The 22,597-nt window shown below is 40.8% G+C and overlaps 1 protein-coding gene across 1 annotated transcript in view; it reads right to left on the bottom strand.

The window, feature by feature from the left end:
* znf608 (zinc finger protein 608) overlaps positions 1-22,597 on the bottom strand; it is a 41,659-nt gene that overhangs the window by 13,449 nt on the left and 5,613 nt on the right. Inside the window, exons 2-3 of the mRNA XM_071514631.1 lie at positions 10,849-11,119; positions 3,078-3,165 (exon numbers count right to left, since the gene is read on the bottom strand). Coding sequence (XP_071370732.1) covers positions 3,078-3,165; positions 10,849-11,119 — 359 coding nt within the window. The remainder of the gene's footprint in view (positions 1-3,077; positions 3,166-10,848; positions 11,120-22,597) is intronic.

The following is a 22,597-nucleotide window of genomic DNA, read 5'->3' on the forward strand; positions in this document are numbered from 1 at the left end:
TCACTTATGCACAACCTGGCAAAGCTCCAGAGACGAGAGAGAGCAATATGTCATATCATATACTGTGTATCATATCATATCATATCATATCATACCATATCATATCATATCATATCATATCATATCATATCATATCATATCATGGGCAGCTTGCTCTTATCATCACCCAAATTAAACTTCATCACACACACACGCCTTGGAAAACGCCTAGATAAAAGATTATTATTCAAGACACATGTGGAACACCCACAATTCAAGGATAAAAATTGGATTTTTGTACAGAAGCAAAGCCTGCTTCTCTTTTGATGATAGAAAAAAACACATTGCCCAATCCCCAGTCGTGTCCTTATTTGATATGAAGACGTTTTGTATTCACATGCTGTCCCTTCTACTTTGAAGTCATTTGATGCAGTTTACCACAGCGCCTTGCATCTTATTATAGGAGATACATTTCACACTCACCATTGTGATTTACATCAAAAACCTTAACTGCACACTGCATTAAATGTATCTACAGTATAAGGCTCTACTCTTGAAGCTGCCCCTGCACCTCGCATCACTGCTGGCTTTTAAACCCAGTAATTATGACGCCACACCACAGCACAGTTTGTGTTAAATACGCCACAAACAAATATGGATCTTGGCAACAGTGGTTTTTGGTCTTATAAAACTTATAAATAGAAAAGACTGCAAAGCACTTTGAAATTAGAATTTCTTTCCCCCTCACTGATTTTAAAACAATGATATCTCACATTCTCTATGATGTTTGTAATTGCTTTTTATAATGTGGGTCCCTGAACGCCACTGAGTGTGACCGACTGCTGTGACTGAACTGTATTGTGTCGTTTCTTCTTCTGTTCTAAGATCTCTCTTCGAAAAGCGATCTCAATCTCAATGAGACGACCTGATTAAATAAAGGATAAATGAAAAACAAATGATATGATATATATGATACGATATGATATAATGTGATGATGTATGATATATGAGATGAGATGAGATTACATGAGCTGAGATTAAATGATGCGAGATGAGTTGTCACGTGAAACGCGGCGAACAGATAACAGCGGAATACAAAAGGGATTTACATCACTGACCTACAGGGATCCACTATAGCCTACATTTCCCATAATTCCACTTTCCCTACCAGCTTGAATTTGTTAACTTTGTCCTGTTTAGCTGTAATAATGCAATGGCTCTTCAGCTGTTCTTCTTATTTTATTTTTATATTATGCATGAATGTTATGTTTTGTACTTTTAATTTAATGATTTCATATTTTAGCATTATTTAGTCATAAATCCATACAAGACAGATAATGAATCATCAAAAAGGAACCATTTTGCTCCGTTGAATTATATAATAGAGCTGCATTCAATCGCTGCTGACAGATGTCCTCAGTGACAGAGTCCAAATGAAAAAAGCAATTTAGTTCCTGGTTTCTGAGATTAAGCTGTAATTGCCATGACAACAATCATTTGCATACAGGAGCAATAATTGAGAGGTTTTAGCCCGGAGAGTCGGGACTGTTACATTTTCCACTTGGCAATTACAAAAGCCACTCTCCATTTGTAAAACATTTAGGCTGGAGAGTGGAGAGCATTTTGTTAATACCCAACTTGGAACAACAGCTGACAGCCACAGAACTGATTTAGCCTCTTTTTTTTTTTTTTTTTTTTATCTCGGTGACATAAAAACACATTGAGAAACAAGCTCCCTTTTACAGAAGGTCCAATAAACAATCGACAACAAATAAAAGCCAATAGGATAAACAATAAACTGGTTAGACATGAAGAATAAAACAGGAAAATACATCAAGGAAAAGCAGATGAAAGCCAATTATATGAAAGTCTGTCTGTAAAAATGGGTTTTAGGAAGCTATTTAAAATATGACCCTGATTTTACCAGACTAAGCTCCTCTAGCAGCAACATTGTAGAATTGTCTGTTAATTAATAAAAGTCTAAATCTCTACCAACTGTGGCTGCAGATCCATTCAGTAACCTTCTCAGTAAAAGTCTCTGAGTTGTATGTTGAGAAGAGTCAGCTCAGTTAAAGGAAAACTCTTCCGCTGATATACATCATCAATCTGTGATTCACTCCAGGAGTTATTTTGTGATGCAGTGTTGTAATTTACCAGTTTGTTGTACCCACTTTCCCTCAACCTGCCTTATCTACTTCTATTTGAGTTAGTGATTTCCTGCATTTCCCAGAATGCCTTTGGACAGCCCCCAGAGAACGGGCACGAATTTGTTCCATTTAGCTGTGACTGGAGCAGACTGTGTGTACGTGACAGGAGTGAAGTTAGCTTGATATTGGATATTGGCTATTCTGTGGATATTCATTTTTCCACCTTCAAAAATTTGTAAAGCAAACAAGTAAAAGCTCATGAATGAATGTTTTTGTGATTACTGGAAGAAGAAATTACAACCACTTTTTTTCAATATTTGTGACAATATTTTTCTTATTATAGAGAAACAAGCTACTGAAATTTGACTGTGTTCGTAATTTGTTTTTCAAATATTGAAACCAGTGGTTGTAAATTGTTCTTCCTGCTCCAGTAAAAACTCACGCCTTTGATATAATTCAGTCAAAATGGCGTGAAAATAGGGAGTTCCAGATATATCAGGTGTTGTGGAAAAACAACAAGACAGTTAACCTGGACAAACTGTTAGCTAGCTAACTAGCCAGCAGGCTCATTTAGCAAAGACACTGATGTTAATGTGAACATGCTAACGCTAGCTGCTACTAGATACTAGATACTAGTGTGCTAATCAGATGTGTTAACAACAAGACAGTGATGGTTAGCTGACCAGATGCTATGGTTACCTAGCTAACAAGCTGACATTATCTAAACACTAAATCAATCAGATGGATCAGTGATGAAATGATCAGTTCAGTCAGAAACAGACAGAAATTAACCGTCTGTTCAATTCTGTTGAGACAGAAACACAGTCAGCTGTTCACAGAGCTGAGGACCTCCAAGATGGCCGCCAGAGGGAGGTTATGTCACCTGAAAGATCTCTACAGAAAAACAACTGAAGGGAAAAAACTAAGACAACAAAACAGAAGCAGTGTTACCTTGGAGGAGCCCAGTCATGCTTGGTACAGTCTAACAGTGTTCCCACGTAGGTCCTCTTTCTCCACGTCACATTCACCACCAACACACCTGCCAATCACAGGCAGAAGACTGTTAGGATCAGGCTTACCAGAACCACAACAACTCTAGGTATCCACGTCACTTTGAAGACCTCAAAGGGTAAAAAAGCTCAGGATGTTCTTCTACAAATGACATTTACAAAATTACAAATTGTATTCCAAAATGCTGCTGTTGCTGCCTGAAACTCATCAGTATTTCAAAAAACAGATGACTGTATCATTCAAAACTACGGAGCCCCTTAAGTCCCAAAAGGTGATATTTTTTTTATCTTGTGCGCACAAGTTAATTATCTTGTGCACACAAGATAATTAACTTGTGCGCACAATATAAAAAAAAATATCACCTTTCGGGACTTTAGGGGCTCCTTACAAAACAGAACGATTTTGTGAGCAAAGGTCATAACATGACTCATAACATTTAGTAACTCATAATGTGCAGTCGAGACATTATATAATATCCAATAAATTCATTGTATTTGTACATTTGTCCAAATAAGTAAGCTAATAAAACACAATGATAGAAAAGAAAAGAAAACAAACAACATTGTGTGCAGGTAAACAATACAAGAGGCTTTTAAGAACCATTCCAACAGACAGGATAACAGATAACAGGTAAATGGAAATTCAACAAGCAGGAAAGCGGCTAAAGGTTTGGAAACAAAACGCTCACAACACCTGGAAGTGTGAAGTTCAGGTTTAAGAGGCTAAAATTGTTTTCAAAATGGTTCGAGCTGTTTGTGTGCTGCGGCCTCTGTGAAATTGTTCAAACTGATTCTGGTCAGGAACGTCTGACGAGAAAAATACACTCTTCCATTCCTGTCAGGTTTCTGTCAGGAAAGAAACTTCAACCTGCGAGGTTTAAACTCTAATCTGGGGATGAAGAACCTTCAGCCAGCCGGGGTGAGTCTCTCTCTCTCTCTCTTTCTCTCTCCCTCTCTCTCTCTCTCTCTCTCTCTCTCTCTCTCTCTCTCCCCCTCTCTCTCTCTCTCTCTCTCTCTCTGTCTACACACACACGCACAGACTGACATTTTAAAACCATTAACCTCTCTTTTGTGATGTGCCAGTGGCAACGCAGAGAAAATCAAATTTGGGACACATTACAGCTTTAAAACGAGGTTTGACTGCAGCACACTTCTCGCTCTTCAATTAGCTCCATCGCCACCTTTAAAAATGCTTTCACAGCACGGGGGATAAACCAGTTTCTGTGAGACACGGCGAGCGTGTTTAACGAGAGCGAGGCGCCGAAACCTCCGGGTAACGAGCCGGACGGGTCTGATGAGGAGACGTCATCAGTCACCTCAGTCCCTGTGAGGTCACTTCCTGTCTTAACAGCATGAGAAACTAGAGTGTCCAGACGTTAGACAACAGACAGACAGACAGACACAGCTACAGACGGCTCTACGATCCAGTAATCCCTTAAAATACCCGTACGTTTACATTAAACAAAACCCCCTTAAATACACATTTTTGACTCAGGAAATTTCAGGGAGACAAGAGCTTTCCATTCATGATTAATAACTAATAACTAATAATTAATAACCCTGTAAACCTTGAATCAACCCATGAATAAATCCCTTATAAACCCATGATACTAACCTAACTTTTTTAAAAGCTGTGTTATTTTTGATGGATAATAAATTATTAGCCTATGTAATAGAGAAATTAAGGACATTTCAGGGATAAAATGAAGGGTTTGGTTTTGTAGTGCAGAAAAACTCCAATGAGAATTTTTGATCCAAAAAAAGTACAGGCTGGAAATCGATGAAAAACATCCGGTCAACCTCCAGATGCATTATGGTCATTTTGTGCTATGGAGCAGAATATGTCTGATTTCCCCTTTAAGGGAAAAAAAAAAGCATAAATTGACACTTTTACAACTGAAATTTTCTAATTGATTTTTGTTATTGATGGTTGTTTGCATTATGATCATCACTGAAGATCATATTATCCTTATAATTTACCACCAGATCAGACAGACAGACAGACAGACAGAAAGAGAGGCAGACAGACAGACAGACAGAAAGACAGACAGACAGACAGACAGACAGGCAGAAAGACAGACAGACAGACAGACAGACAGACAGACAGACAGACAGACATATAGATGTAAAGTCAGACATGCTGTGAATTCTGGGAGCGCAATAAAGAGTCGAGCCAAAAGCCGTTTGATTTGCGCTCATCAAACGCTCCCCAGCCGCGGCGGGGGGGAGGAGGGGAGGAGGGAGGGGGGGAGGGGGGGAGGGCTGAAATGGTGGTCTTCTTCTTCTTCCTCTTCTTCTTCTTCTTCTTCTTCTTCTTCTCTCTCTCCAATTAGTATTCCGCTTAATCAACATGCAACCCAGCAGCGGCGTCTCCCTCGTATCCCTCCGCCAGAGGAGGGAGGTCCGGTTATCACTACGCCTTCTGAAGGATAGTCCCCGAGCGGCAGGGAGGAGAGCACAGCACAAAGATGATGGAAAATACTCTTTTCTCTCTCTTTCTCTCTCTCTGTCTTTCTCTTTCTCTCTCTCTCTCTCTCTCTCTCTCTCTCTCTCTCTCTCTGTCTTTCTCTTTGTCTCTTGCATCTCATAATATAAAAGCTAAAATCCTCCCTTTCCATCCCTCTCTCTTTTCCCCTCTTCCTCCTCTTCTTCTTCTTTCTCTCTCCATCTTTCCATTCCCCTGCCTCCTCCTCCCCCCCTCTTCTTCTTCTTCTTCTTCATCTCTCTGGCTATGGGGAAAAAAACAAAAATCTCCATTGCGCTTCTCTCCATCCTTCCTCCCCTCCTCTTTTTCCTCCTCCTCTCCATCCCTCCCTCTATATCTCTGGCCTGTTTGGAGGGAGGGAGAGCATTATGTACTATCTCTCTCTCTCTCTCTCTCTCTCTCCCTCCATCTTTATCCCTCCTCTCTCCTTCTTTCTCTCTTCCATCCCTCCATCTCGCTCCATCTCTCCCTTTATATTATATACCATACATATACGTATTTGCACATTCTGTATTACTATATTGTATAGAATATACCATATTATATCTATATTATATTATATATCCTACATATAGGCTACATGCATATAATGAGATTGTATATATATTTTATGTATACGATAGTTTCAGTATCTTTATCCAGATTCCACATTATTCATATTATATATTTGTATCCTATTGTAGATAACTATATTAAATCTCCATATATATAATATACAAATATCCCCCAATTCACCCTACATTCTACATATATTACTGTTACTTTGCACATCGTATTTCTAGGTTAATTTCTAGGTTCTTGAGCTGTGTTTTTAGACTCGCACAAACTGGAAGTTACAGAATTTAGTTTCCCCTCTGCCATTGAAGCTCTGAATTCAATGCACTGATTGAATGTCTTGTGCCAATGTATTGCTAATGTGTTGTGGTCTTCCTGTTTTGTATGAATATTGTGTGGTGGGTATGTGGGTACATGTATGTGAGGCTGTGTATAAAGGGTGGAACCAAATTTCCTCTTGTAGGACAATAAAGTATCTATCTATCTATCTATCTATCTATCTATCTATCTATCTTATATACTCTGATATTTTCCCTTTGCATTTATTTTAAATATTTTGCTTGAATATACTGTTACACTGCTACTGTTATATTTCTGTTTCTGTGCTTGCTGTCTACTGTCTTCCCTCTTGTCGTTGCTATTTTCTTTTTACTGTCAGTTTAATGCTATTGTCGAGAAGGAGCAATGTTCAAATAACGCAGAAGATGAACTGCATCTCTCTGGCCTGTTTAGAAGTACAGCAGCACAGGATCCATTATCCACTGTCTAGCTTTTCCCGTCTCATTCCCTCTACCTTTTGGCTTCATTAAAAGCACAGTAAGTGTCTGCTGTATAATTCACTGTCTATCTTTCTCCCCTCCTTCCTCTCTCCCTCCGTCTCTCTGGCCTGTTTAGCAGCTCGGTGCGTCTGGGAAATATTCCCCCGCGTTGTGTTTGTGTTTCCTTTTTTGCCCGAGCGGACAGGAGCTCCAGTTAATTAATACTGGGCCGGGATACAAACGCCTCTTCGCAAAACTCGACACTCCACTTCAGAAGGCCGGCGGCTGGCAGAGCGCGATGGGCGCCGGGAGATGGGATTTATTCATTAGCGGCCTGAAGTAAGGTATTACACCTCCGCCGAGAGGCTATAGCGCCGCCCGCCGTCCTCGTTAACGCTCTATCAAAGTGCGGTGGCGTCGAAATCGGTGAGAGAATCGGGCCGTCTGATCCGCTGCCCGGCGGCCCCAAGGTATCATTTTGTAATATTGGAGCGGTTTCTCTGCTTTGGACTCATGATTGGGTCTAGTGCCGCGCCAAAAACTGCTCTCATTTGGATAGTTGGTTGTGATGAAAAATTAGGACTGTAATTTGGTTGGAGATGTTTTTATTTCTTTTCATATTGGCGTCATAAGGTGTCTGAAAACGGGATTTTCTTGTTGCATTTGTTTTCCATATTCACACTAGGATAGCAGAAGGGTCTAAAGGTAAGGTGGCCGAGATGTGTCGAACGAACTGCATATCCAAAACGCTTTGCAAATTCGAAAAACACAAGCGCGTTAACGGAAAACACAAATGCAAAAGCCACAACATAACAACGGAAGTGAGCAACAACGGATGTTGACAACGAAACGGCCGATTATTATTGCCGGTGGACTATTACTGCCTGCACATGTGGAAGAGGAAAGTTCTTGCCCGTTTGAGAAGTAAGTGAAACGTTCGCTAGCTATATGATTACTATCGCTATGTGATTGTCACAAATTAGCAATGTTGTTCAATGTGCAGGCAATAATAGCCCACCGACAATAATAGTCGGCCCGTTTCATTGCTCACTTCCGTTGTTATGTTGTGGCTTTTGCATTTGTGTTTTCCGTTAATGCGCTTGTGTTTTTTGAATTTGCAAAATGTTTTGGATATGCAGTTCGTTCGACACGTCTCGGCCACCGTATAAAGGCCTTTACATGGTGTGGAAATGAAGGGTTCGTACACCCACCCAAACGGACAGTCTGCAGTCATTTGCCTTTCATATTCAGAGCGTACCCGTACGTACTAAAGACCTACATTTCCCACAATCCTTGCTCGCGTTGCCAGATGAAACCGGGACTACGAAGCGGATTTAAGGCGTCAAGAGTCTCTGGAGGTGAGGGTTTGAATCCCTCTCCTGACAAATAAATTGTCTTGATACTCATTCAGTTGTCCGTTTCCCTGTGATTCCAGACTTTTCCGGACACCCTGTAGAGCGACGATCTGCAGCCATGTGCCGTCTAAAGCCAAGTGTCTGCAGGTTTTCATTCCAACCAAACACTACACCAGCTGATGTTGCTGGTTTGCACTCCTTCAATCAGAGAGACGGGAACTAATCAGTGAAATCAGCTGCTGTAGTGTTTGGTTGGGATGAAAACCGGTGGACACACGGCTCTCAAAGACACCTGGTTGAGAATCAACTTTGCACGTTGGTGGCCCCAAATGGCAGCGAGAGGTAACTGTTTGAATTTTGAGGACTTCACTGCCCAGACACCCTGTAAGATTGAGGTCAGTAAACTAAATATCTTTGTCTCAGTGTCTGGCGAGGTGGAGGTGAGTCCAGCTTTCTCTGCTGCTGTTTAGGAGACACTTTTTTGTATTTCTCTCTTCAATTTGGATCGGTCAGTTTGTGTGTGGAGAAGATTTCCCACCAGTGAGCAAACTGACAGCCGAATTTAATTTGGACAAACAGGGAGAATCTGCAGCGGCTCAGTTAGTGGGGATGAGACGCTCCGCTCTGCTGCAGAGACTGAGAAGACGCTGCGGCTTTACATAAAAATCCTGCCTGGTGCAGCTTTAACCTTGTTTGTGTTTTAGGGGGCGAACTGAGCTGAATTATGCAGCTTTTTAATTTCATATTTTCCCAAAAGTGGTAGTGATGATCTTACCGTGTGGGCTTATAAGAGCTGAATACATACAAGAGATAATATAATACATAAATTTCCACTGCTATTCTGTTTTGCCGATGAGAGACACTCAAACCTAAAGTCTACTCGTGAGGTAGAAGCCCCACTTTTCGCTCAGTTGCTCTTCGTTGCTCGGTTGCTCTTCAGTTACAGTTGCCTCTTCCCAGCGGTAATTGTTTTGTTCCCCATGAGCTGTCAGAAATTTGCTCAATAATGTCCTCATGCAGCCTCTAATGAAGAGCCTCCTGTTACGGCGAAGTCAAGTCCCCCTTCATGCATTTATCCTGCGTCTATTCTGCATTAGTACTGCAGGCAATGCTGTCTTTACTGTTAGAGAGTAGAACCAAACCGAATCAGTCTAGTCTCCCTCAGTCCAATAGGCAGATCATTCCTGGTGACATCCAATTCAAACATTTCCTCTTAGAGATTTGGAAATGGGGCAAAAGTGCAGCAGCTTGCATTCAGTTAAAACTGGGACTCCTTCAGCAATAGACCATATCATCCAGTGGACCACGAATCTTAAACATGAAACTGGTGGAAAAGAAAGCCACTGTACCTGAAAGAGTGCCTGGCACGGTAAGTCTGGGCTTTTCCACAAATCGAGGCGCTCTTGTATGGGGAGGAAGAGTAAAGTCTTCTGTCAGAGTGAAGTCAAGTCAGGCTTGGGGAGATCAAAAAAGCCGCTGATGCGTTTCAGCCATCTTGGCCTTCGCTGGGGCATGACAAGGGGCTTTTTTTTTTATTTGCCTGTGTTTGACTTAACTCCGCCATAAGACTTTCCTCATCCTCCGCATACGAGAGCAGCTCAGACTCGCCGCACCGCGCAGGTACAGACGCTGTCTCTGCTTTCCTTTCCACCATTTTCACATTTCAGCACCTTGTTTTCCCCCCCCTGCTTACACACATTTCACCACAGAACACAGAACATACCGGACTCTTTCGCTTTTTGATCATCTATTTCAGCTTAGCGTTTAGGTGCAGAAACTCTGTTATAAGAAGCTCAAAAGATTTTCCTATATGGTATATGTATATATCTCCTCCCCTTCATCTACATCTCCCTTTCAAGATTAAAGTCGTCTTAATAGGGGAAATTATCGCTTTCGCCTTGATTCATCAGTCTGTTTCATGGAAAGAGAAGTTGGTACAAATGTTTCAGTGTAGATTTTCCTATGGATGCTCTGGAGCCAACAAACACATAGCTGCATATTATCTTGTCATGAGTACAATTCACAGTTGTCAATTTAGCCAATTAGCTGCCACTTTTATTCAGAGCGACTTGGCAAAAGCTGCAGCAGCATAACAAGGCAACATTATTGGACCCTATTCAATGTAACTGCAACAACAAAAAATATGATTTCTCTGTCCCCCATGTCTTTTATAAACAAGGAAACATGGGAAATGAGATTTTAACAGTCTGACGGTAGCTTAGTATAACACCATATATGTAAATGTAGAGTTTTGTTGTCTATAGCTCATTGTCTTTAACACCTTGTTTACAAGTCAAGTCAATTTTTACTGTCCCAGATGGGCGATTTGTGCTGCAGCAAGTATAAATCACATATCACAACATAAAAACATATAGTATCACATAGAAACATTAAAAGAAAAGTGACATGGGTCCCTGCTTATACACATTTTACCACACAAAGAACATACTGGACTCTTTTGCGTTTTGATCACAAATTTTAGCTTAGCATGTGGGTACAAACACACTGTTGGGCAACATTAGAAGAAGCTCAAAGGATTAAAACAGCCTCCCTGCTCACCTTCCTCGGTCTCGTGCCACACGATGCCCTCCAGGTTGACGCTGGTCCCGGGCTGGCAGGGCCCCAGGCAGGCCGAGTCGCCCTCCAGCCCCCCCGGGACGCCTCCGTCCTGGGTGTTGGTGCCGATAGACCTCGTCCTCACCGCCAGCTGCTTGGGGTTGGAGGGGGGCAGGGCCGGAGGGGAGAAGGAGGGGGCCGAGGGCAGGGAGGCTCCTGGGGCCCCGGGGTGGCCCGGAGCCGGGGGGGCGGGCACTGTGAACATGGGATCCACCTGGAGAAAGAGGAGAAGGTAGGTTAAAGATTGGAGAAAGGGACAATTTGTTATTTTAGTTCAGTTCAATTCAGTTCGATTTAATTTTTGGGCTATCTTGCCACATCAGTTCAGTTCAGTTCAATCAAATTTAGGTCCATAGCTGCACTGAATATGCCTATAGACAGGAAGGGAGGAGGGTCAGAGAGATATTAGTTAAAAGAAAATAGTGAAAAGGATTATTATTGTCATTTTACTATTACTGTAGTGAATCCAACCAGCTAATAGCAGGCAGCTGACAATTTGAATGCTGGATCCTGCTGCATAAAGGAGACTAGAATTGGAAAGAGATTTTAGAAGAGGAGACATTTTCACAAATCATTCTTCAACTGTCTCCCTTTTTTTTTTGTTTCCTCCCCTTCATCTACATCTCCCTTTCATGATTCAAGTAGTTTTAATAGGTGAAATCAATAAATTATCATAGCTTTCACCTTGATCCATCAGTCTATTTCATGGAGAGAGAAGTTGGTACAAATGTTTTCAGTGTAGATTTTCCTATGGATGTTCTGGATCCAACAAACACATAGCTGCATATTATCTTGTCATGAGTACAATTCACAGTTTTCAACTTAGCCAATTAGCTGCCACTTTTATTCAGAGTGACAGTAACAAGACAACATTATTGGACCCTATTCAATGTAATTGCAACAACAGAAATGATGATTTCTGTCACTTATGTCTTTTATAAACAAGGAAACATGGGAAATGAGATTTTAACAGCCTGAGGGCAACATAATACATGCCTGTGTAGAGTGATATTTAGCTGGACTCAGTCTGCCATCACCCACCACCTTCACTTCTTATGGAAACAGGGAAAGTAGTCCCTGCTCAAAACAGTAGGCTATTTTTATGTCACATTTTGTGTAAATTTTACCAATCTGCTACACACGACTTGGCCGCTTATCATTTACATAAAGTCATCATTACATAAAGTTTAGCTTTAAAGCTAGGCTACTACAATTTCTAACTTTCCTTTTTAATGTAGGTCTAATGCTATTTACCGATGTTGTTGATGCCAGTGATGCTGTTGTACGCTAAGGAGTTAGCATGGAGCTACTATCACTCAACACGGTGTACGCTAAAGAGTTAGCATGGAGCTACTATCACTCAACACGGCGTACGCTAAAGAGTTAGCATGGAGCTACTATCACTCAACACGGCGTACGCTAAAGAGTTAGCATGGAGCTACTATCACTCAACACGGCGTACGCTAAAGAGTTAGCATGGAGCTACTATCACTCAACACGGCGTACGCTAAAGAGTTAGCATGGAGCTACTATCACTCAACACGGCGTACGCTAAAGAGTTAGCATGGAGCTACTATCACTCAACACAGCGTACGCTAAAGAGTTAGCATGGAGCTACTATCACTCAACACAGCGTACGCTAAAGAGTTAGCATGGAGCTACTATCACTGAACATAGCGTATGCTAAGGAACTGTTTGTTATTTATGAGGGGGGGGGGGTGCAAAACGGAGGAGGCACGTCAAATAATTTTTTAAGTACTGTGGAGGGACTTATGTTTTTCATTTGGCTTTAAGGGAGGGACATACAACTTTAAATGGTTGAACTTAGGTGGTACAGCTTTGACTACAACTGGCATAGTTAAGTGGTGTATATACTAAGGGTTATATACTAAAATATTTAATGCAAAGTGCAGCATGCTCCGGTAGCCTACTGGTTAAGACGCAGACCTCATAATCACAATGTCTGCGGTTTGAATCCGGCTGTGGATTTTTGTCACATGTCGCCCCCCCATCTCTCTCTCTCTGCCTTTATTTTTCCTGTCTTGAACGTTGAATGTTCACATTTAGACACCGGTGTAAAAACCCAGGTGAAATATGGTCTAAATGTGAACTTTGAATCAACGTCTTCAAATAGTTTCACTTTCACTTTTGAACCTGTCAATAATATAATTGAACGTCAATAATTTTGGTGTCGAGTTCTCATCACTTTATAGATAAGTTGACCAACAGGATACAGAAACCTCTGGGTATTCCTTTAATGACAATACATAATTATCAGCCACAGTGGCCAGTTGTCGACCAGCTATGGCCGACGTTATATCACACGTCTATTCTGCTCTTTATTTTCTGTTTTTTTTTGCCCCAGCAGAGCTTCATAAAACAGAGTTTCAGTTTCCAAAGTCTGTGAGCGATCTTAACCATTGTCATCACCATGGTTACTTGTAATTTGGTGCCTTTAAAAGCTCTTCTCTTATCTTCAGCAGTTAGTATAGTCCCAGTTAGCTACTACAGCGCTGGGAAATAATGCTGCTGAGAGAACAGGAGCAATCAGCAATGAAGGATTTTTCTCCGCGTTATGACTCAATAAAGATTACGGGCTTGACAGATCTGGCTGCATGATGCTCCTGAGTGATTTCTACACTCAAAAAAAAAAAAGAAAAAAGAAAAAATCCTTGCGATGCCAAGTCAGTAAATACTTGAGAAAACAGCGGCGCTTTGTCAGTCCAAATGGAGCTCGTCTGCGTGGCGTTTGGTTTCCCAGATAAACGAGTTGTCCTCTATTGTGTTTTTATGAAGATCAATCAGTTAGTCGCACAGGTCGCTCTCTGAATCTGAAATGAAATGATTTTTTTTTTGTTTCTTCGGAGAGAAAAAAGACATTGGATGCTCTGAGCTTTCCTTTAAAATCCCTCAGATATCCTTCTTCTTCTTCTTCAGTACCTCAAGCTGCCAGGGTTAGGGGTTCAATTCCCTGTGTGACTGAATGGGTAGAGCAAGGCAGTAACACCTGCAGGGTTAGGGGTTCAATTCCTGCAGGGTCACTGATGCTAAAAAATTATACTTCTGGTACTGTAAGAGGTTTTGTTTAAACTATCCACTGTATTTGTTATGTTAGTATTATGATAAACAATGCTAAATGCAAAATAGCAATAAAACAAAAGACAGACAGTCTTCTGTGCTTTCTCAAACCGTCTGCTAACTCCCACACACACACACACGGTTACTGACAGAGACCACCAAGGATTTCTAGACCAAATCACAAAGCAAATTAAATATAAAAGAAGATTCGTGCTCCCCTGTGATTTCTATTCTGCCGTTAACGCCCTTCCTCGCTCAAACCGCCCGCCGCATCCCAGAATAACACTCCATCACACACACACACACACACACGGAGCAAATCACACTGAACGTAGAATCACGCCACAAAATAACAATATAAAAAAAAACAAAAAAAAAACACGCCCGTTCCCCTGCGCTTTGAATGCTTCTACCAAATCATCTTCTCTCACACAGTTTCTTAATTAAAAATCCGGCAGTACACAGTTTAAAAAAAACACAACAATGACTGACTGGGAGAAATGTAGATGGATGGGGAAAGTGGATGAGTAGCACTCTACTTTCTCTCAACAAAAACAAAAAAAAACAATGAGGCTGGGGTCATATAGGACGCTGTTTTGAACATGCATATATCTTTTTTTTATTATTTTGAGTGGTTTGTGTGTCTCCTCCAAACTATGTATCTGCATATCCTCCATTTGATTGATTGATATTTTTTTCGTTCATGGCAGCGTATTACAATCATCCAAAGTATATATGTGTATATGTATGTATGTATATTATGTATAACTATTTATATACATATAAACATATCCATATACCCATATACACAGACATACACAGTATATACGTACCATGACCGGAAAGGAGCAGAAAGAAGAAAAACTTACAGTACCTGCCCCTTTTTTGTAATTCAGATACAAACTCAAATAGCCTGCCATTTAATACCAATACTTAAGCATTTTATCTAGAAACCTAATTTTCATATACAAAAAAACAAGCTTCTTCTGTACATTTATTTGTCGACGTTTTTTTATTTGTTTCAGAACAGAATCCTCGTCCTCTTAAGGAGTGAGTAGAGCTAGCTAACTCTGTCCTCCATTTTTATTTTCAACAGCTTTATCCCCTTTGTTACGTGAGATTAGCAAGCTAACGCTAATTAAGCTTCTCCTCTGTCTGTTCTAAACAGCCGGTGTCTGGTCGCTCTTTCCTGGGGAAAATCCTCTGCCGCACAGGAAGTGATGCGTTTTACGTTTCCGGTTTGTTTGGAATCAACAGAAGAAGAAGAAGAACTGGGTAGTTAGCATGAGCAGTGATAGCCACCATGGCTGAACAGACAGAGAGAAGAGAAACTCAAACTGCAGCAACAGAAAACCCAAGCTCCGCCCACACTGTTTGATTGACAGGTGATCTGTGGGAAGAGCAGAGCAGAAACACCACAGTGAGGCTGAGGGACAAAGATGGAGACTGAATTAAAAAACAAAACAAAACAAGGATCTCGAGGATTCGCCCTTTAACTAAACCACACAGGGACACGATACACAAAGACCAAAATAACAATAAAATATTAAATATGCATGTGTTCCCTCAAGCTTTGCACAAAGACAGAATCTGTCCTGTATCTCCCGTTCTTCCTCACTTATAAAAATTACAGACTATAACAAGACAAAATCACAAAGGAAAATGCTAAAATATCCTTCCTCACAGTCAGGTACAGAAACACATACGGACTAACAAACAAACCTCTGTGTGACACAACAACAAAGACCGGCATGGTGTCGCTTCTTCCTCACACACACAATCACATGACAGAACCACACAAAGCCAAAACGCCCAATCACAAAATAACAAATACAAAATCACAAGGCAAAAGGAGAATAAAAACAACAACAAATAAATACAAAACAGCTACTGTTTCCACAAAATAGGTGAATCTGGATAAAAGCTTTGATTTCACCAACTGACTCTGCTTCAGTCGTGACAGACAGGCAGGTGTAGATGGAGAGAAAAACACTTTATGTCTCCTAGAAAATGAAGTGCAATTCAATATGAAGCAGGTCTTCTTTAATGTTTTCTGCACTGGTCTGCGGTGCTTTGTGTTCAGGTTAATCCTTCCTCCATAAACAGCTTCCTACCTCCCGTCCTGCTGGATTTACCCAAATTCATCAAGAGGGAGGCAGCTGAGTTTCAATTAATTCCGCCTCTAATATGTATAATTAAACAAAGGGGAATGTATTTTATCTTTAGTTTTTATCCCTATTTTTTAATCTTCAGTCACATTTTTATGTGTCTCTGAGTCTGCAGAGCCCGGTTGTATGTGTTTAAAAATGCCAATAAAGAATTTTAATCAATCTATCCATCCATTCATCCCTCTGTCCTCCTCCCTCCTCCCTCAGCTCTGGAGCTGTAAAACTGACTTTGATGATATTGATTTGTTTGATGTAAGTGATTTTACCATGAGGGATTTATGATCCCATGACACCGGTACCAGTGTCTGATACTGAGGTGATACTGGATACAATCTAATACCAAGAGACACAAGACTTGAAGTCCTGTCTTTTTCGCACACCAAACAATAAGAAGAATATATATATATATATATATATGTGTGTGTGTGTGTGTAAACAGAGGAAACAGAGGAAGAGATTAAAATACTGCTATGACTACTACTAATAAACCTATACATCATTTAGTACAATGCATAAAAACAACAATAGTAAAATATATGAAAAGAAGAAAAATTAGGAAACACATTCAAAAGAAAAAGTGGTGAAATAAAATGAAATAAAATCCAAAATGATACAAAATTAAAAAGTGTGTAAAAATACAGTTGGAGCTCTTCGGAATTACGTCCCATCCTCCTCTTCCTCCTCACCTTTGCTTTCCTTGCTTCCTCTCCTCCTTACCACTTCCTCCTCTCCTTTCCTCTCCTTGATTCCTCTCCTTTTGTCTTCCTCCTCTTCTTTCCTCTCCTCTTTTCTTCCTCTTCCCCTTCCTTGCTTCCTCTCCTCCTATTCTCCTCCTCCTCCTTAAATCCCTTTCCTCTCCTCATTTCCTCTCCTCCTCTTTTCTTCCTCCTCCTCCATTTTCCCTCTCCCCCATCCCTGTCTGTGCTTCCTGCCTCTCCTCCTTTCCTCTTCCTCCTTTCCCTTCCTCTCCTCCTCTCCTCTCCTCTTCTCCTCCTCCTCCTCTCCTATTAAATCCCCTCAGTGAGCCGCCACACTGACAGTTTTTTTCCCAGACAGAAATCATCCTTGTCTTTATTGTTGGGCTGCTGAAAGAGGAGGCATTGTGTGTGGCGGTGTGTGAATGTGCAGACGATCTGTGGTTTGTGTAGTGAGTGTGTGTGTGTGTGTGTGTGTGTGTGTGTGTGTGTGTGTGTGTGTCTGCGAACGGTAGCCATCTTTTTTTTTTTTTTTCGTTTTCTTTCTCCTGCCTCTCATCTCCCCTCTCTCTTTCTCGGCGCCGCGCTCTGCGCCTAAACACATCACAGTATGTACACACGCACACACACACACACACACACGCACACACACATACACACACACACACGCGCGCACACACACACACGCACACACACACACACACACCACTTCCCTTTAGTGAATGAGAGGCTCTAATGGCATTTAGACTGACAGAGTGAAAAACGTGGTCATTACTCACCGCCATAATAACTCAGACTGTTGAACGCTAAAATATAAAAAAACTAACAACTGGTTCCTCTGAATTCAACACTGACACACTGCTAGAGCAAATTAACCATTAAGAATAATTATCAGTTTGCCCAATTTTGCACAAAATAACGCCCCAGAGTTGCAATAATTACAAGCAGTGCTTTCATAATGAATTCACACAGATATAGAGATCTTTCTGGTGATGTCACCCTCCTCTGGCGGCCATCTTGGAGGTCCTCAGCTCTGTGAACAGCTGACTGTGTTTCTGTCCGTCTCAACAGAACTGAACAGATGGTTAATTTCTGTCTGTTTCTGACTGAACTGATCATTTCATCACTGATCCATCTGATTGATTTAGTGTTTAGATAATGTCAGCTTGTTAGCTAGCTAACCATAGCATCTGGTCAGCTAACCATCACTGTCTTGTTGTTAACACATCTGATTAGCACACTAGCTAACGTATCTACTGTAGTAGCAGCTAGCATTAGCATGTTCACATTAACATCAGTGTGTTTGCTGGCTAGTTAGCTAGCTAACAGTTTGTTCAGGTTAACTGAGCTGACTCTTCTCAAGCTACAACTCTTCATGTTTTGGAGTAGAGACTAGGGCTAAAGACAAGACAGTTTACTGTGTCACAGTAACCTACATTTGGAAACAAATCCACCTTATCACACTATTCACTTTTACTGAGAACGTTACTGAATGGATCTACAGCCACACCACAACAAGCTGCAACAGCTGCTCTCTGCTTCTAGCTGTTTGATACACATTTACACTTTATTAACTAACAGCCAGTTCTCCAATGTTCCTCCATGATGGAACCAAACGCAGAGCCACAGAACTGCAGCCTGCAACAGAAAACACTGTTCGCTTAAATAGTTTTGAAAATAAATCTTAACCTTAAGTTTGTGATTCAGTATCTCAAAAATGCCTGTAAGCACTTTCATTTTCTCAAACCAAAGACTCAAATTGCCAATTAAACTTTTAAAAGCCTCATTAGTTGTTTTAATTTTGTGCAAATGCTAATGAAAGAAATGAAAACAAGGAGAAACAAGGAGAGGTAAAGTTTTTTGTTCCATAAAACAAGATAGAAGAAGGGAACATGATGAGGTGAAACAAACAGATTTATATAGAACCAGAAAATGGTTCTAAAGGCTTGTAGCCTGAACCACTGCAGAAAGGTTTTTATGCTCAAATGATTCTACATAGAACAGTTTGGTGCTGTGAGGAACCTTTCAACAATGCATGAAATGTTCCAACCAGTAAAGCATAACAGGAGCGAATCTATGTTCCCAGGGTCCCAAGTTCCCAGGGTCCTATGTTCCCAGGGTCCTATGTTCCCCAGTTCAATATTCTGTTAACACATTAACCCTCCTACTGTGTTAGGGTATTGTGTAAATTAGATACTTAAGTCATGATGTCATGTTTTTTATATCAGTTAGAAGACAGATGTGAAGTGTGAGAGTTAGATTCAAAAACATGTATACTAGGCTAGTTTTCACCTAAGGAAGCATTAAGCTATGACCTTTGGTGATTCCATGACTCCAACCATTTGATAAGTTCCCTCAAGTGTAGGCCTGTTATACTGAGAGCCATACGGCAGTGCTGGGGAACAGAAAACCCCTTTGACGAGTTCCCACAATAGCCCAAGTCATATTAAGCGAATACAGAGCTGGGGAACATCTTTTTCAGGTTCCCATTATGTGCTATATAGAGCTGGGGAACATAGGACCCTGGGAACATTAGGACCCTTTGTCATGTTCCCATTATGTGCCATATAAATCTGGGGAACATGGGACCCTGGGAACATAGGAATGACTCCAAGCATAACTCTGACCTTTTTCGACCTGGACCCTATTCATTTTCCATCGTACCGATCAATTCTGACCAACATTTCTTCAGTTTCTTCACTACTGAGCTAATTAGATAATTCCCTCTTGCTTGACTCTCTGAAAATCCACCCCAAAAGCAGCCAAAGTCTTTGTAAACATATTGAGGCTCCATCCATGTCCTTACAACTTTCACTGTTTATTTTGTAAGATAATGCCTTACACAGCGGTGCATGGAGACGGGGTTCAGGTCAAATATGGTTGGAGTTAGGCGGCGGGCGCACTGATCTGTGTCTGTCCGTCTCATTGCTTCACTGTTTCATTTCAATTCATTTTCAATGGGAGCTGTCTGTTGTCCGGACAGGACTGATGACGCTCCGTCTCCATCAAATTTCCATCCGTTTTGACAGACATAAAGCTGAACCCAGTTGAACTTTTTCTGGACGGACGGTGACGATGGTGATTCGTCACCGTCCGTTTAGCTATTCAGAGTCGTTCCTACATTCTAAGTTTTTTTATTTTAACGAATCAGCGAGAACCACTACCTGAACCAGAGAACCACTGTAGAACCATCCTGTTCCCTCCATGTCGCACAGAGGAACAAGATATGATTTAAGATGACACGGAGGGAAGGGAAGAGGCGTTTCCCGAACAGATGAGTGTTCAGGTTCTGGTGGAAGCTCGGGAGAGTTATTATCGTGCCTCTTTCTTATTTTTCTGTATTTCCTCCTGCAGCGGCGGCTGCTGAATGGAGGCAGAGGAAAGCCTGGCAGCGCAGAGTGTGTGGGAGTGCAGTTGTACCACGGAGCTATTTCAGACCGGTTGGCATTGATACTTAGACACCTAATGGACTCTCACTACGATCTGCCCTATCTGCTGCACTGCCATGAAAACACTTCTGCCGCCTCCAGCAGGTATTAATGCTGCCGGTCGTGTCCTCGCTCCTGCTGCTAGCAGCCGTCTGCTTGTCCTTCTTCCCTCGTACGTGAGATCCTGTCCAACTATGAAGTCTGTGGAAAGCACCGCTCCTCCTGTTGGACTGATATTCCCATTTCACAAACACGGCTGACGTACTTCTGCAGGGTCTAGATTAGAGATGGGATGATCTGCTACGCGATCTGAGGTTCAGGATTCAATACAACCAGGATACGATGTGATCAATAAATGTTCAGTGACAACAAAGTCTGACTGTGCAGAATTCTGTTTATTTCTGAGACTCAAATCTTTCTAGCGATGCCATTGGCTGCTAGAATGTAAACAATTTAAAAATGTCATTACAAAGTGACAATAATATAATTTGGATGGAGAACTTGTGAAACTGTGATGGTCAAGAGTCTCATTAGTGATTACTACAGCAGAATAACATGGAGCTGATATCACCATTCATGTTCCTGACCCACCATACGGATTGTCACATTTTCTTATTGCGATATATTGAATTTCGATAAATCGTCCCATCACTAGTATAGATCTGTTCTCAACAACGTGTTAAAAAGCCAACTTTCTGTCTTATCTGACTGTCTGTGATCACAACATAGTGTAAAACACAATACAGCTGTTGTCACTGACAGATCTTTCTGTTTTGTGACCCTCAATCAAATCCCTTTTTTATAGTCAAGCATATTTGGTCAGATATGAAGATACTAAATATCAGCACAGAATATCGACAATCAGCGGCCTTAATTTCAAAACCAAAAACCCATATGGGGAAATCACGTGCCTTATTATCTAAAAGATAAATACCTGGGAGGGAGAGATACCTTGTTAGAATACTATTGGCAGCTAGTAAAAATGCAATCATGAGGAAATGGTTCACAGTGGAGCCTCCTGCCCAGAGACAATCTGGATATTGTCAAAGAAATCTTCCTAATGGAAAAACTCACGTATACTTTGAGATTGCAAGAAGAACAATTTGAGAAAAAAAATGGTTGAAATTAACATTATTCAAGACACTGAAAATGGAAATGATATTTGTACTCTGTTAGAATGAGACTGTTAGTGTTAAGACAGACTATTGGAGTTGTAATTCCCAAAGTGTTTCTTGTATAACTATGTTAAAGACAATCAAAATTAAAGTGACAAAAAAGAAAAAACATATTGGTCAAACCCCGCATCCTACACTGACTAACTGAATACATAAAGATGACAGTGCTTCTGATTCTGAAGTAAAGACCCACAGGTAAAGGTAGAATAATAATAATACGTTTTTCAGGGTTATGGATTGTCCTAAAACCCTTTATGCCTCCTATGTAAACGATAATAATCCTGCACTGTTTTCCTACAGGATCATGTGGGATTGGTTGGAAATGAGGACAGATTCTGATTGGATCCCCTCGTCTGTCTGAGCGGCCTGTCAGGATCACTGTGTGAGACTCACACACTCACCTGGACCCCAAACTCAACACGGACAGCATTAATCTGATATGAAACCAGTTAAGGCAATATTCATTAATGCCTTATAATGAGTGAGGCTTCCAGTAAATTCAGTTTACTGGTCCTTGTACAGATAATAAGTGTATTATAAGCATACATGCACAGAAAATGACATGTATAGCATTACAAATATTATGTTAGAATTTATGCGATTGCTATTATCCCACAGAAAATATACTGTGGCATATTATATTGTGTTTTGCCCAAATTAATTATAATCCACTTAATGTGCCTATAATGAGCTTATAATGCCTTATAATGAGCAATGCTTCAAGTAAAGCACACATGCATTATTCTCACATGATTATATCAGAAAATTAGACGCATAGCTTTACAAATATTATGATACGACTGTGTTATGAGATTGCTATTAGCCCACATTGAATATACTGTGGCATATTAATTATAATTCACTAATAATGCGCCTATAATGAGCTTATAATTCATTATAATGAGCAGCACATCAAGTTAAGTCGACGTTTATTGGTCCAAGACAGTAATGCTAATAAGTGTATTATAAGCACACAGCATACAGGCAGTCTTCTCACATGATCATATCAGAAAATTGGATGTATTATGAATCTGATGTCATGTTACGTTGTTATTAACCTCACAAGTTTTTGCACATTGAATATTCTGTGGCATATTAGATCATGTTTTGGTCAAATTCATTATAATGCACTAGTAATGCGCCTTATG

Source organism: Centroberyx affinis, unplaced genomic scaffold (assembly GCF_046629955.1).
Source record: "Centroberyx affinis isolate AG114_WGS23_722 - 3 ecotype Tasmania unplaced genomic scaffold, CSIRO-AGI_Caff_v1 ptg009448l_1, whole genome shotgun sequence".
Lineage (NCBI taxonomy): Eukaryota > Metazoa > Chordata > Actinopteri > Beryciformes > Berycidae > Centroberyx > Centroberyx affinis.